Source organism: Notamacropus eugenii, chromosome 4 (genome assembly GCF_028372415.1).
Source record: "Notamacropus eugenii isolate mMacEug1 chromosome 4, mMacEug1.pri_v2, whole genome shotgun sequence".
Lineage (NCBI taxonomy): Eukaryota > Metazoa > Chordata > Mammalia > Diprotodontia > Macropodidae > Notamacropus > Notamacropus eugenii.
Genome location: NC_092875.1, coordinates 198432102 through 198447512, shown reverse-complemented (window position 1 = coordinate 198447512; position 15411 = coordinate 198432102). Strand labels below are relative to the sequence as shown.

The following is a 15411-nucleotide window of genomic DNA, read 5'->3' as shown; positions in this document are numbered from 1 at the left end:
GCAGGCTGCGGCTAAGAAAGCCCGAGCCCACCCCACCCGAGAGAGGAGAGAGAGAGTCGGTCAGTGAGTCCCGGTCTCCGCGGGGACCCAGAGGGAAGGGGATCCCAACCCAGCCAACCGCCCAAGCCTGCCCCAGCCCTCCCCTTGTCTGTTTTTGTTTGCCTAAAAGAACAAAAGCAATCAAAGAAAATCCTTTCCTAGCCATCCCCGAACCCTAAACCAATACTTGGGAACATGATCTGCCCAACATGAGGGAAAACTAAGCGAAAAGCGGGATTTTTTTAAAAGGGGGGGTGGGAGAGGGCCCTTTTTGTTAAAATTTTGTTTCTAACAACTTTTATTTTCTCAATTGTTAACTTTTTTTTTCCATCCACCCCTACCGGGGGTTGGGGGGCTGGAATCGCTTCCACGATGAGATGAACGAAACCCCGAGTGACCCTAAACTTCCCGTGGTGCGAGTGAGTCGCTGAGGAAAAGGGGGTGGGGGCGGGGTAGAGGGCAGGTGGTGGCCCTGGCCATTGCCCGGGACGGGAGAGCCAACCTGCCTTGCCATGCTCGCCCACAGCTAAATCGAACTCCTCACCTCCCCGAGTGAGCCAGGGCTGGGCAGCAGAGAGAGAAAGAGAGGGTCAAGTTCAGGAAGGAACCCTGGGGGAATGTAGCGCACTCTTCACTGGGCTGGGGGAAATCTGGATCCCGGACTTGAATCAGATCTCACCACTGAGCGGGAGGAATAAACGGTATTTCTCTATCCCCTCTCCTCCTGCCACCATGATCCTCCTTGGCAGCAGCTGCAGCCGCCTGAGGGTGAAAATGTGGGTGATGGGGAAGTTGGTAATGACTCCGCTCTTTTTTCTGTTGGCTCCTTTGGGTAACAGCTGCCCGCCCCCGGTGTACACTGTAGTTTATTGCAGGGAAATCCTGTACCTCTCTTCCTTTTCTACCGATTTCGCACTTCCCTCTTTGCTCTCCACCAAGTGTAATCAGTAACAAGCACTGGCGATACATAGCAATAGTGAAATCTGAAATACTAACCATAATTAGCTACCACAGCCATGGGTCTGGCTGGGTAAAACTCAATTGGATATTTCAGTTTCATTCACTTACCCTTGGAAAAAAATTTGGGGATCAGTTTCCCCTTTATCCTTCCGATCCTTTTCCTTTTTTAAACGGGCCAAAAACCAAACTACCCCACCAGATGGATTTAAAGGATTGGGCTGGTGTTAGCTGTGTTTTATTGTACACCTAAATCTTGATGAAAGGCTTCTAATTTTAGTTACCCCCCTCCCCTTTATTTTGGCAATTAAGTTGTCTGCCATAAATGTGTGTTCAAAATTTTTGATTCAAACTCTTTCCTCTCTTTCTACCCTTCTCCTTCCCCATTCCTATCCATTCCAAAATCTTATTGTCCAAGACACGATTGGATGGCAATTTTTTTGTTAGCCCTCTAATATGATAGTCTCCTCATAATTGCCTGGGGTGCATTTTTTGGGTTACAGCTGTTTTAGCTATTCAGTCATATTAGCAGGAATAAAACGACTTGTTTCTGTTGTACTTGAGTCTTAAGAAAAAGTGCCCATAGTTTAGTGACAATTTCCAAAGGCTTTAGTACCACCTGTATTTTACAAAATGGGGGACCCAAACTCCCGGAAGAAACAAGCTCTGAACAGACTTCGTGCTCAGCTTAGAAAGAAAAAAGAATCTCTAGCTGACCAGTTTGACTTCAAGATGTATATTGCCTTTGTATTCAAGGAGAAGGTAACTTAAAACTCTTAAAAACTTTTTGTTCCATGAACACTTGGGTGACTTTATTAAAGGGTAGCAAGTTAACTGTAATAGTTATGCATACTAATGGCAGAAAACTGCTTAAAATTGACATTGTCCCTCTATGTGTTTCTTAGGTCAAAGGTAGGTATGGCCTATGAACATTAAGTACCCTAATACACATGTAGTTTGATTTGGGGGAAGGAGAAAGAAATTTATTTACTTGTAATCAATTTTGTGCTAAAGGACTTGTAGCATTATTGAAAACCATTGCTTGTAAATTTATATATAGTCACATGTAAATTATTGAATACCAGGTTTAAAAATAATGTTTGAATTAAAGGTATTAGGATTATTTAAATGGGCACCTATAGCACCTGTTTTGTGAGAGGGTGCCATGTGACTGATCCCCTTCAGCATAGTAGAAGAAAAAAAGTATCCATAGATAGCCATTGCTCCATAGAAACGAATAATACCACAACTGGAAATTTTACTCAGAAAATAGTTTTAAAGAGGAAGGCAAACTTTTTTTATAGCCAACTAATAGGGTTGGGCAGTACAAAGTTTTGGAATAGTGAATATTCTGAAGTTAAAATACATCATTATTGTTTTAAGAATCTTTGCTTAAATTGAACAAAGTTGCATCTTAAGTGAACAGCCACTGTTGAATTTTAAAAAGATTTTATCAAGAAATCTTTGTCACTAAGTAACAGTTCTGTGCACGTAGTAGGCATTTTTAAAACATTTGTTTAATCTCGTGTGACAGTGCACTCTTGGATTTGTCTGTAGATGTGATCTTATTGGTAAACTAAAATTTGGCTTCTCACCCCTAACTCCTTAACCAAAAAAAACAAAAAAAAAGGTTCTTGATCCAGAAAGATTAAATGCTGTGCATTAGGTGCCAAAGAGGTGAATTTTAGAAACCTGTTTGGAATGCTAGCCTCAAAATTAATCCAACCTAGGTACTGACAACTGACAACCTCCAGTAGTTAAATACAGAAGTGATATCTGCACCTCTCCCTTGGATAATTTCGACAAAAGTTGCTATGGTGTGACAAATTAGAAATGACATTGACACTGAATACAATAACTTAGAAACGAAATTACTAGACTTTAAATTTGTGTTTTTTGCCTTGAAGGTGGCTCATACATACTCTTCCAGTAATAGATTAGCTATGACCCCTATGGAAATCTCATCTGGGTTTACCCTGTCTCTGAAATGTCTAGGCAATTGCTATGACTACCATGGTAAAATTGCTTGCTTGGGGACCTTGAATCTTCTATCTTGGAATAATATTGTAGTTCTTAAATGTGCTACACTTCAGAAGTTGAGTTTTCATTGATACTTGCTTTCTAAAAATGTTGATAGTTTTATGTTTAAAGCAAAACTGCTGTTTGCTAAATAGTAAAAGTTATATTCTTATTCCTTGATAGTCTTATTTTTCTTTTTATAGATGGGATTTGAATTTGGGATTTTAAGATAAGGTTAAGTTTTGTTTACTTTGAAGGAGGCAAACTGCTGCCTTGCTGGTAGTGTGAAACTATTTTAGTGAAGGAAGAGAATTGTTAGGGTTTAAATTTAACTGTAAAAATAAAAATTGTTAATGATTTTTCTTAAAAATTTTCTTGAATTTTGTTGTTTTGCTAATACAATCAAGAATGTTGTTGGTTTAGAATGATTGTGCTTCACATTAAAATGATAATTGGCAGTTAGCAGATTGTGTGTAGCTGAAAACTTAAGCTAATACAAATGTTTATTTGTATTATTTTATGTATGTATGTTTATTTTAGAAGAAAAAATCAGCACTTTTTGAAGTGTCTGAAGTGATACCAGTCATGACAAACAATTATGAAGAAAATATTCTGAAAGGTGTGCGAGATTCCAGCTATTCCTTGGAAAGTTCCATAGAACTTTTGCAGAAGGATGTAGTACAGCTCCATGCTCCCCGCTACCAGTCCATGCGAAGGGTGAGAGCCTTATTTTTCCTTGTGCTTTTCTTGATAGTAGGTAGAGTTTTAGAGATAACTTGATTTAAATAAAAAACTTGTAAATGGAGAAGCTACTTTGAAAGAGCTAACTGACAGATTGGCCTTGTATCAACTGAGTATTTAGTGTAACTTGAAATTCAGGTTATTTCACAATTCTCGTTGGGCCAGTGAGAATTGGGCCAGTTTGCAAGTCTGTAAACTGGTAAATTTTGTCAGTCATAGTCAATTAAAAGCAAGTGAGTTTTAATTTTTATTAATTTGCCTTCGGCATTATTGTCTGCTAGTTCTTAGCTAGCTTTCCTAAACTGGGAGAGGTGTTTTTTTTCCCTCCAGTGCCTGCAGTTGCCATCCTATGCATGTAGATGGCCAAAAGCACACTAAATTTCAGGTACCTACTGCTTTTAATTTTCCCTGTACATTTTGTATTTAGATAAGAGTGAACCAGTTTCATATTTGTGCAGGTATTACTTTTGGGAAATGAATTACATTGCATTTATCAAATAACTAAAATACTGTATAAGTGCAAAGACTGCAGTAGTTTACAAAAATCCAGGATGCCTTTTTTGCCCTATAAGTTTATGAATCTTACCTGTGCAGCCTTCTTTTGTAAATGCATTGTACACTTAGTGGTTTTGAAGTCCTCACCATTAACAAAAATTTAAATGCCAAATAGTCATGTTCACAAGACTTTAGGATCTAAATTGAAAACCCATTTAAGATTATGTTCCTATAATAAATAGAAAGGCTACCTTATGGTAGTGAGTGGATAAAGAGAGGGCAAGGTCTTAAGAGTAAACTTGGTTTCTAGTACTGCCTCTGACTGTATATTTGCTTTGAGGTGCTTGACCCACTTAACCTATTAAGTGCCCCAGGGCAGCTTTGAAACTGGAAGTTGCTGATCTTCACCGTGAAGAATTTCCATCTTGGAAACACTGGTAGATCAAGTCTGGTCTGGAAACTACCCCGTGTCCCCAAATGTATAAGAACTTTATACTCAAAAAGAGTTTTATAATGGATGGCCTCACATAATTAACCTTTTGGTAAAGAGCTTGCCTGCTTAGATGGGCAAGAAATTTATGGTGTAGGGACTCACAGCTTTTCAGACTTTTTAACTTTTCAGCACATGTAAAAACTTATAAAGTATTGATGGTATATCTGGATTGGGGGGAACAGTGTCTATTCCCACTAAGATTGTGGCTGGGTATGAAATAAGTCTTTTGATATTCCCTCAGATAGAATAATACTAACTGTAGTTGATAAATGTTTTCTCATTGTAACTCTTGTTCTGTACTTGCCTATAAAATGGCCTATAGAAGAGCTACTTGGTGTACTGGGACCCTTTCTCAACTGCTCACCTTTAAAAAAAATTTAAATCAATTCTTTTTATATTTGGATTTTTATTTTGAATTTAAACATCAAAAATAGCATTTCCATACACCTAACAGAACACAAAGAGATCCTATATGGAATTGTTAGTTGTCATTTCATAATGCATGCTTTTTTTAAAAAAGCATATAATTTGGTTACTTTCTAAGCTGTTTTGTTTGTACTTCCTTTTTCTTTGCATTCTTAAAAAAAAAGTTTCAATGGTCCCTACCCTTTTTTTTTTTTTTTTTGGTATTAATATTGCCAACTCTCCCCACTTCCAAATTAAGAAAGAACCACCCTTGTAATAATAAGCATAGCCAAGCAAAGCGAATCCACACACTAGCCATGTTTAAAACAATATAAGTCTCTCATGAATCCTGGAGACAAGGTAAGTAATTGTAATAATGAGTCCTTTCAAAATTGTCTTCTTTACAATATTATTGTCCTTGGTGTAAATTGTTCTGGTTCTGTTCACTCTTACAGTTCGTACTACTTGAGCTGCTCCAAAATCATCACTCTTGCAGAGAGAGACAATATTCTATTACATTCCATGTGTTTGTTTGCCATACCCTAATTGTCTAAGAGGCAGTGTAACGCACCACCTTTTTTATTCTAGTTCTTTGCTTTAAAAAAAATTAACTCTTGGACAATCTTTCTCTGGACATTGAATGTGTGTCAGTCAATCAGATACTTGGTTTGTTCGTTTATTCCTTGGTTTTACTGCAAGGCCTCCCCATCTCCTTTTCTGGTTGTACATTTTTCTATCTCTTCCCTGTAATTGTATGGTAGTATGCAGCAGCTTATTATATGACTTTCTCTTGTCCTTTGGATAAATTGCAAGTTTAATTTTTCAGAGAACATTTAGTAAAACCTGATGTGCAATTGGATGAAAAGTCCAAGTAGCTAATATGTGTTTTGAACAGATTTCAGATAGATAATAAACTTGGCCAGGAATTGAAGAGGAAGAAACAGGAAACGAGGCTGAATTAGGGAAGGGGTAATGAGGAAGAAAGATAAAGCAGGGAGAACTTCCTCTACCAGTGCAAGTTGGGATCTTCTCTGAAACTTAACTACTCGGTGACTTATCCAGAGACACATAACCAGTGAGTGTCTGAGATAGGATCTGAACCCATCTCTTTGTGGTTCTCCTGCACTAATTGCCTATTTTTTTTTTAATAAGAAAAAGGTCAAAAGTAGTTTTTTAATTTAGATCCATATTTAAGTTGTTTAGACCTTTCAGTTATGTCTGACTCTTTGTGACAACATTAAGACACAATGTATTTAATTTAAGATAGTGACTTTCCCCTGACTCCCAACTTCTAGAAACAAAGACTCTGTTCTTTAACACTAATATTTGTCTAGTGATGGTTTGTAGCTTTGAAATGTGTACTAGCACTGTGAGGCTAGGCTTTTGTAAATAATATATACTCTTCTCTGATGAGGAGTGGAAAAAGGATAAGGCTGCGCAGAGAAAATTCCGAAATGAGAGCTCAGTTACGCAGTAGCACTGTGCCTGGCACATAGTAGACTCTTAATAAATGCTAGTTGACTAAATCTACAGGTATGCTTCATATTGGAAACCACTGATAATTATGTTCTTCTGGAACCTTGAACTGGGATGTGATTAATACTACACTAAAATTTGTAGTTTTGTGTATAAATTTTCTACTTTATATTTTTCTCCCATTGCTTCTTAAAATGTTCTGTAAGTGGTACTTAATATATATTTATTTTTGTTGTTTAGTCAGTCCATTCTGACATTTCCATGACCCTGTTTGGGGTTTTTCTTGGTAAGGATACTGGAATGCTTTATCTTTTCCTTTTCCTTCTCCAGCTTATTTTCCAGATGAGGAAACTGAGGCAAACAGGGTTGAGTGACTTGTCCAGGGTCTCATAGCTAGTGTCTGAGGCCAGATTTGAATTCAGGTCGTCCTGACTCCAGGCCTGGCACTTTGTGCCACCAAACAGCCCAACATGTTACTAAACGTAAAATATATGTTTGCTATATTAATTTGTAAATGAAGTAAAAATGATAACACTGACAGTCTAACTTGGAGAAAATTGCTATAGATGTGATTTAGGGAAAGCGTTGCTTACCTTGACACTCAAAGTCTTCAGTAGAGATGGACTACTACTCTGTTCAGGTATGGTTTTCAGACATTAAGCTACCTGACTTGCCTTATAGATTTTTGTGGTAAAACATAGCTGGCATTAATATGTGAACTGTTAAGTATAAGGACAAATAATGATGACAATATATGTAGCCTTACTAACTTTTAAAATTTATAAAACTATTCATTTTCTTAGAATTCTGTAGCTGAACCCTTAACAACTTAATGCTTTCCATCTTTTATATAGGATGTAATTGGCTGTACTCAGGAGATGGATTTCATTCTTTGGCCTCGGAATGATATTGAGAAGATTGTCTGTCTCCTATTTTCTAGGTGGAAAGGATCTGATGAGCCCTTCAGGCCTGTTCAGGTATATTTCATTCTAAAATTCTTTGAAACATAGTAAAAATACAAGTGCCTTGATTAAACAATGAAATCTTTTTTGGGTTGTGTGTCAGTTAAGAACAGTTTGTAGGCTAGAATAATAACACTTAGAAAGGAAGTACAATACTTAAATTTTAAAAGAGTTAGGAAGTAGTATCTGATTTGTTCATAGGTTTTCCTAGATGAAGAATAGGGGACAGCTTGTTTCCTTGAAGGAAAAAGAATAGCTCTCTCTAGTCAGAGGTCAGTGACTGATTCCTGACGTATACGTTACTATAGTTGTCATCGTACCTATTCATTTCTGAAGGGATTGATCTATTTGTAGGCCCTTCTTAGAGGGAGAAATAGCTTATCTAAACATGAGAATGTTGTACCAAAAAAGGGGGTTCAGAAAATTCAGGTGCTTGTTAATGGAAAGAATAATTACAAATGAAATGTAATTCTCAGAAAAAGTTCACAGTATAAGACAGCTACATTGAAGTTGTCACTGATGTTTAAGATGCTGGATGGTGATAAAGCAAGGATATCCAATAAATATCCAAGACCACTTGACTAAGATTGAATTTTATGAGCTACTCATAAAATTTAACACTTTGAAGGGATGAATCAGCTTCAGCAGCTTAGATAAATATGGAAAAACTAAGAACTAAATTGTCAGTTTGAGAGTTCCACATGACATGATTTATGATGACAGATTTAAATAATTTTAAATTTAGTAAGGTGATTTTAAAGTATGTATTTCAATGTAGTGGTGAAAGGAATTTAAATATTGTTGCTTTATTAGTATTGTAGATTACAGAAAGAAAAGTAGTCTCAAAGTTTCAAAATCTTTGACTAAGATGTTAAAATTTGAAACTTCTCATTGAGATAAAACAGCATTTGAAAAATTAGTGTCCCATTATGTTAATTGCTATAGCCTTTAATTACAGAATTAGTTCAATAGACCAAGGCAAGTTTTCTTTATTATATATTTTTTAACTCCAGTACTTAAGAGAAATGGATATAAGATTTAATATTTTTAATTTGAGATTGAACATGGAAAATGAGGTATTTTGTTTTTTTTAACTTGAAGAAACTGCTTTTTTCTGTCTGTGCATATACATATATACTGCAGCACTGCACCTATAGCAGCATAATGGCAGCATAGATTGTAAAAGGCATCAGGTTGTGGGTTTGGTGTTAGAACTTGAAAAGTACATTAGAGATCTATTTCTGCCCTCTCATTTGATTTAAGAAAGTAAAGTCCATAGTTTGGAAATGCTTTGCCCAGTAGCATAGCCAGAATTGGAGCCCACATTCTTGAGTTTGAATCTAAAACCCAACCTTAAGAAGGGAACAAAAAGGGTAGGTAGTGTCAACTCAGTTTTTAAACGGCATAGATTCTCCATACCCCAAATTCCTACTTTCCTTTAACTTGGTATACAAATGTTTTAAGCATGAATTTAAGCTTTAAGTATCTAATTTCAGTCTGTTACCTAGCTGTCAGGAAAACATTTGACAATTTTTCATGTTAACTCCGTGGCTAGGAACAGGTGTGGGCTAGAAGATAATGTATTTGGGTGGATTTGGGATTGGTTGAATGACTAGATCCAAAGTAGAATCTGTAATAATTGAATAGCTCAGTGTCAGCTTGAGGTAATGTATTTACTGAAGCACTCTTAAGGGTATATCCTTGCTTGGTTTTTATATAATTTAAAACGATTATGAATGACATGGTTGAAATATGAATTTAATTTTCAGGCAACACAAGCTTTTGGAAAGCCATACAGTTTGGATATAAGGGCAGATTTCCAGATGATTAGAACTATTCAAGAATGGAATGCTTTGGGTGGTGTAGTAGTAGGTTCTGCCTCCCTGTATTTCATCTGGCCTTCACTTTAAGCAATGAGTACAGCTAATGGCATTTGTATTAAAATTCTTCTGACTAAAATTCTGTTAAGTAGTAGTGCCAGAATTTTAGCCCAGGACCTCTGACCCAAATAAAGGGTTCTTTCTGTTATAATACCTTTTTAGTAAGTCTTTTGGTTTGAATTATCAGATTTTTTTTTAACCCCTTTGGGTTTTTTAGGCACCTGATTTATATCTTTCCCATTAAAATGGATTATAATGTATGATTATGGATATAATGTATGATTATTATAATGTCTTTCTCATCTTAGGCCAAGTTTGAATTTTATCACGGTGACTACGAAAAACAGTTTCTGCATGTACTGAGCCGAAAGGACAAGACTGGAATTGTTGTCAACAATCCTAACCAGTCAGTGTTTCTCTTCATTGACAGACAGCACTTGCAGGTAAATAATTTTGTAAGATTTTGTTTGAAGGTTCTCAGAACTAAATGGAGATGTGAGCTTTGTCTTTGAATTAATGATTTACAAGGAATTAACAGATGTATATTTAAAATCCAAGTTCCCTAATAATGTGAGGTCCTTCACAGTATTGTGATAATCTTCTAAAATTTGCCCCTTTCTAAAAGGTGAAATAAGAAATAATGTTGTGGATACATTGCATATTTACTTGAAACTTAAAGGGTCCTTAAAGATAAAACACAAGCTTTTTTACCCTCCATATTTTTTAAGGCAGGTTTTCCAGATCAGATTTAACACTTTTAACCTTAATACTTCCATTTGCCTATAACTTTACATAGTATTGGCTCTTTAAAGTTACCATCCTGATGACAAACAGCCTTGGAGTCAGGAATGGATTAGTTCAAATACAACTTTACTTTGTATTCTGTGACCTTGGCCAAGTCACTTAATCTCTGCTTCAGTTTCTTCAACTGTAAAAGGGGACCAAAGCACCTCCTTCATCTGGTTATTGTGGGGATCAAATAGGATACTTGTAAAACACTTGGCACAGGCACACCATTGGCTCTTAATTATTGTTTGTTCTGTCCCTAGAAAGAAAGCCTTAACTATTTTTAACATATATTGGACATATATGAATTAAAAGTTTTAGAAGTAAAATAATGAATAAAAAAAGATGGTTCCTGTTTCCTTGCCTAATGCTTGGCTTTTTCGTAGTTATTCAGATTATCACAATTTTCTGATTTTCATGGCATATGGCATAAAATTCTATAGTAAGAGGTAGGCTAGTTTATAGCCCTTTGAATTGGAATGGATTCTTAGTCATTATTAAGTACATCTTAACATTAACTTGTTACCTTCCCAGTACTTCTGCTTTCCCATTTGATGTATTCTTCCCCTTATAGATGTCTAATTATGTCTTCTCCTTTCCCTTTCCCCTTCAAAATCTTTAAAGGAAGAATCTAAAATTCATTCACATTAAGGTGTAAAAATGGCTAACGTATTATCCTTTTCCAAGATATTTACATTTTAATAAAGACAAAAGTTTTACATTTCACTGTGAGATTTTTCTTTGACTTTAAAGCACCAGCAGTTTTGAAGCATAGTACTTGGCACATATTAGGTGCTTAATAAATGTTTGTTTGATTTGAGGCAAAAGGATGATTTAGAATCTCAAGTCGTGTGGCTTAAATAATAGCTGATTCAGAAAGCTGGCCCTGAAAGTAACATTTTGTTAACAAATTAAAATTTTGGCAATTTAGAGTGGAAACTTTTCAGTCCTAGTGTTTGGTAAGATGCACTAATTTTTTTGTCTACTTAAACTACTTCATTTCTCATTTTATGCCAAATTAAAGGCATTTAGAGCCTTTTCTCCCTTTCATGTTGGCTAATGCATCTCCCTGTCTACTATTAGTACTAGATTTTAGAATTAATCTCCAGTAGCTATTTCATGATTGAAAGTCCTTTAGTTCTCATTTTTAATAACATGACTGTTTCTAATTTTTTTCTTTGTTTTATAGTTATTACTGATTAAACCAGTCTTTATTAAGTGCTTACTATGTGCCAGGAATTAGGCTAAACATGAGGGATGCAAAAAGACAGAAATATTACCTCTGCTGTCAAGGAGCTCACATTCTAATGGGGTTGGGGGTAGGGGTGGGGATGGAACGACACAGCATGTAAATAGGTATCTACCAGGCAGATGTGAAGTAATCTAGAAGGAGAAGGGACTTAAGGGGAGACTTGAAAAGGCCTCCTGCAGAGAAGGTAGAATTTGAACTGAATCTTGAAGAAAGCTAAGTCATGGAAGTGAGGAGAAAGAACATTCCATATATATGGGATAATTAGTACAAAGGCACAATTTTGTGAGGTGGACAGTAAATGGGCCAGTGTTGCTATAGTAGAGTTCATGGAGGGGAGTAAAGTCTAAGAGAAGCAGAATGGTAGGAACAGCTTTGAAAAACTTAAGAATTCTGATCAACATAAAGACTAATAACAATCTAGAAGACTCAAAATGAAAGATGTTATATGTGTCGAATCCATATAAGGTTACATGCCATCTTGGGAAGAAAGGGAGGAGGAGAAAATTTAAGGCTTATAGAAGTGATTATTGAAAACAGAAAACAACTGAATTAAAACAAAATGAAACATGTTACATATCTCCTGATAAAGAAGTGATGGACTCAGAATAAAGATAGAAACTTAACTTTTTTTTTTTAACATGACCAATGTAAATTTGTTTTGCTTGACTATGCAGGTTTGTACCCTGGGATTAGTCTTTCCTGCTTTCTTTAAGGGGAGCCAGGAGATTACAAAATGGAATGAAGTAAATGAAGATTTGAAAATAATTTTATTTAAATTAAAAAAAAAAAGATGGATTGGAGTGGGGAGATACTTGAGGCAGGGAGACCAGTTAGAAGGGTATTGTAGTAGTCCAGGTGAGAAAGATAAGAGAGAAGAGGGTATATATGAAAAAGGTTGTGAAGATAGAAATGACAGTGGATCAAGGATATGTGTAGTGTGAGTGAGTTGGGATAGCACTGAAGTTGAGAGCCTAGATAACTATGAGGAGGATGATGCCTTCATATCAGTAAGAGAGGGGAGTTTTAAAGAGGAGGGTTTTGAGGGAAAAGGAATTAGTTTTGTTTTGGACACGCTGAGTAGGACCTGAAGTTTGGGATGTCCAAAAGGCTGACATTTAAGAGACTAGAGCTGATGTATAGATTGGGGAACCCATTTGTGTGGAGGTATGAGAAACTATAGGGTGAAAAAAGGCCAACAGAATTTTTAGTTAGGGAGTATGAAGTATCTGAGAAGTGGAGGAAGATCCATCAAAGCAGGGTGAAAAGGAGCAGTCAGATAAATACAACTAGGACAGACCAATATCAAAGAAATCCAGGAGGAGGATGATATACCAAATAGTACCAAATGGAGGTCAAGAAGGATGAGGATTAAGAAAAAGTAATTGGATGATCATTAATAACTTTAGTGAGAGTAGTTTGTGTGGAATGATGAGATTGGAAGTCAAAAGTGTTATTTATGGGTTCTGTCCTTAGAACTAGATTGTATATGAACTTCTTCAGTGTCAAGATCAGCACTACATTATTTAACAAATGGTATTTACATGTTGTTTTTATACCACAAGGAGTTTAACTCCATTTAAAAAAAAAAACCCTCAGTAATGAAAAACCATTCCTTTCTTTTCCAGACTCCAAAAAACAAAGCTACAATCTACAAGTTATGCAGCATCTGCCTGTACCTGCCACAGGAACAGCTCACCCACTGGGCGGTTGGCACCGTTGAGGATCACCTCCGCCCTTATATGCCAGAATAGAGTACTGGCCAGCAAAATGGGGAAGATCACAGAATGCAGCAGCGATTTTTTTTTTCTTGTTTTCTTACCATTTTATTCTTTCAGAGTTTAGAAGAAAATGGACTCATGCACAGAACACTATACATTGTGAAACTTCTTCATCCTGGATCTTTCTTTTATCATTTGTATCTTGGAACTTAAAAAAAAAAGATGTCTTCTGCATGGACCTTGTGAAAGATGATGCTTTGCATATTTCTGCATTGCATCAGCATCTTACTAAAATGTGAAATGAAAGGACTGTTGTACACTGAAATGCTTAAATGTATCTGAAAGCACAAGGTGAAATTCATTTGTGATGGTCTTCCCATTTGTGCTGGTTATGCCTCTCCAACATTTTGTCATCAGTATTCAGAGGGTGAGAAGTGAATGTAACAGGTATATACATTTTTTTAAAAAGCAGCCTTAGCTTGCTGTAATCAGTTCTAGACCACTGTCCAATTCATTCTAATGAACAGAAATGGTTGCTACAATAGTAGTGGGGAAAGAAATCTCACATGAAAAAAGAATCTCATTCATTGTAGGCATTTTTGCCTCTTATTTTTGCTGGGTCATGTTTATTTCCTAGCACTTAAATGTCTTTTTCAGATCTCTTTCCCCAAGTTGCTGTGTAAAAAGAGTATTCTGCTGAGTGGATACAATTATACACATTAAAGCAGACCTGGAGTCTGAAGTAGCTTAAAGCAGCTGTTTAAAACTAAGTCAAAATATATTTATAGCTGCAAAAAACCATACATGATAGAATTTTTGTTTTCTTGAAGAGATGACACTTTTTAAAAAGCTAGTAAATTGTGCAGGAAATACTGGTTTCTAAAATGTCATAAAAACCCAGTAAGGTGGTTTTTTGGTTTTTTCTGTTTGTTTTTTTTTTTTTTTTTGCTTAGAAATTATAAAACAGTTGTGATCTTAAATTGTAAAATAGTGTTTTTGGAGTGTCAAAGTTGGTTCTGACAGAACATTTTGTTAAGATTGTGCAATGAACCTAAGGAAGACTACTGTATAGGGTTTTTTTGTTTTGTTTTTCTTTTTTTTAATGAAGAAGGCTTTGCTTAAGGGTTAAGTACTTTATTGGAGTAAATTTGTATAAGCCTACTCCCTTGGGGTAAAAACTAGTGCTTACCTGTTTCAAATTTATATTTAGCTTTTATTTGGAATTGGAAAAAGAGATCTAAATAAAATAGGTGAAAGCTACTTGACTTGGTATTCATGTGAAACACAATGGTTGGCACAATGGCAAATGGTTTGAGAGGCAGGCTGGCATAACAGAGCTCCCGTTGAGGCCATGAGGAGCTGGTTAAGTTTAAGTCTGTATGACTGAGCAAATTACTTAACCCCTCAGTGTTCCTTGCAGCTTTGTAAGACTTAAGTTACAAATCACTGAGCTCTCTACACCAGTGAAATCAGGCCAGTCCCTATCCCTCAGTTATCACACTATCAACCTAAATGTATATCCTTTTTTATTGTTATTCATATAATGCTTTATAAAAATTACTGGATCATCACAACACTGAGGTAGTTGCCATTATCATCTTATAGATGAGAGAAAGTAGGCTTATTAGTTAAAAATGATTTGTCCAGGATCACACGTTTAGTATGTGAAACAGGATTTGAACTGGCTCCAAGGCCAAAGCTATCCTCTCTTCCTTTGCTTGCTGCCTTTCCCTTTCTAGCATGTGGCTAATAAGTGATAGTTAAGCTAAATTTTGCTATGCTTGAATAGCTGCTTTTCCTCTAAAGTAGGAAAGCAAATTAGTATTAAAGGCTAGAGAGCTTCTCTTGACTAGGCACCCTCAATGAAGTGTTGATTCTACACAACTCCTTTGTCAGTTAATGAATTTAAGCTAAGTGGAAGCTCAGACAATCACATTTACCTAAATAGTAAGGTTTAAATTAGGAATAAGGATTTTGAACTTGCTTAGTACTATTAAGGAGACATTTAGGTAATTCCCTACATATAGATACAGGTAACAGAAGTTGAGAGGCGCATTTTTAAGTTTGAAATTCATTTTTTAATGGTATCCTGGGTCCTGCACACTTGGAAATTTTACTTTCCATCAGTCATTTGTATTTTTTTTGTTACATGAGGACTTGCCACCCCCTGTACACATTTGTCCAAAAC

General features: G+C 36.0%; 1 protein-coding gene across 2 annotated transcripts; it reads left to right on the top strand.

Annotated features, from left to right (window-relative positions):
• The first annotated feature begins 349 nt into the window (after positions 1–349).
• On the top strand, positions 350–14483 carry C4H6orf62 (chromosome 4 C6orf62 homolog). Of its 2 annotated transcripts, none has more exons than XM_072603974.1 (5): positions 350–458; positions 3556–3732; positions 7480–7602; positions 9776–9910; positions 13131–14483. In XM_072603974.1, the coding sequence occupies exons 1-5, from the start codon at positions 417–419 to the stop codon at positions 13254–13256; spliced, it is 603 nt and encodes a 200-aa protein (XP_072460075.1). In that variant the 5' UTR covers positions 350–416; the 3' UTR covers positions 13257–14483. The 2 variants fall into 2 exon arrangements, with proteins under 2 accessions (XP_072460075.1, XP_072460074.1); XM_072603973.1 differs by having other exon boundaries at positions 412–1758.
• Positions 14484–15411: the final 928 nt, after the last annotated feature.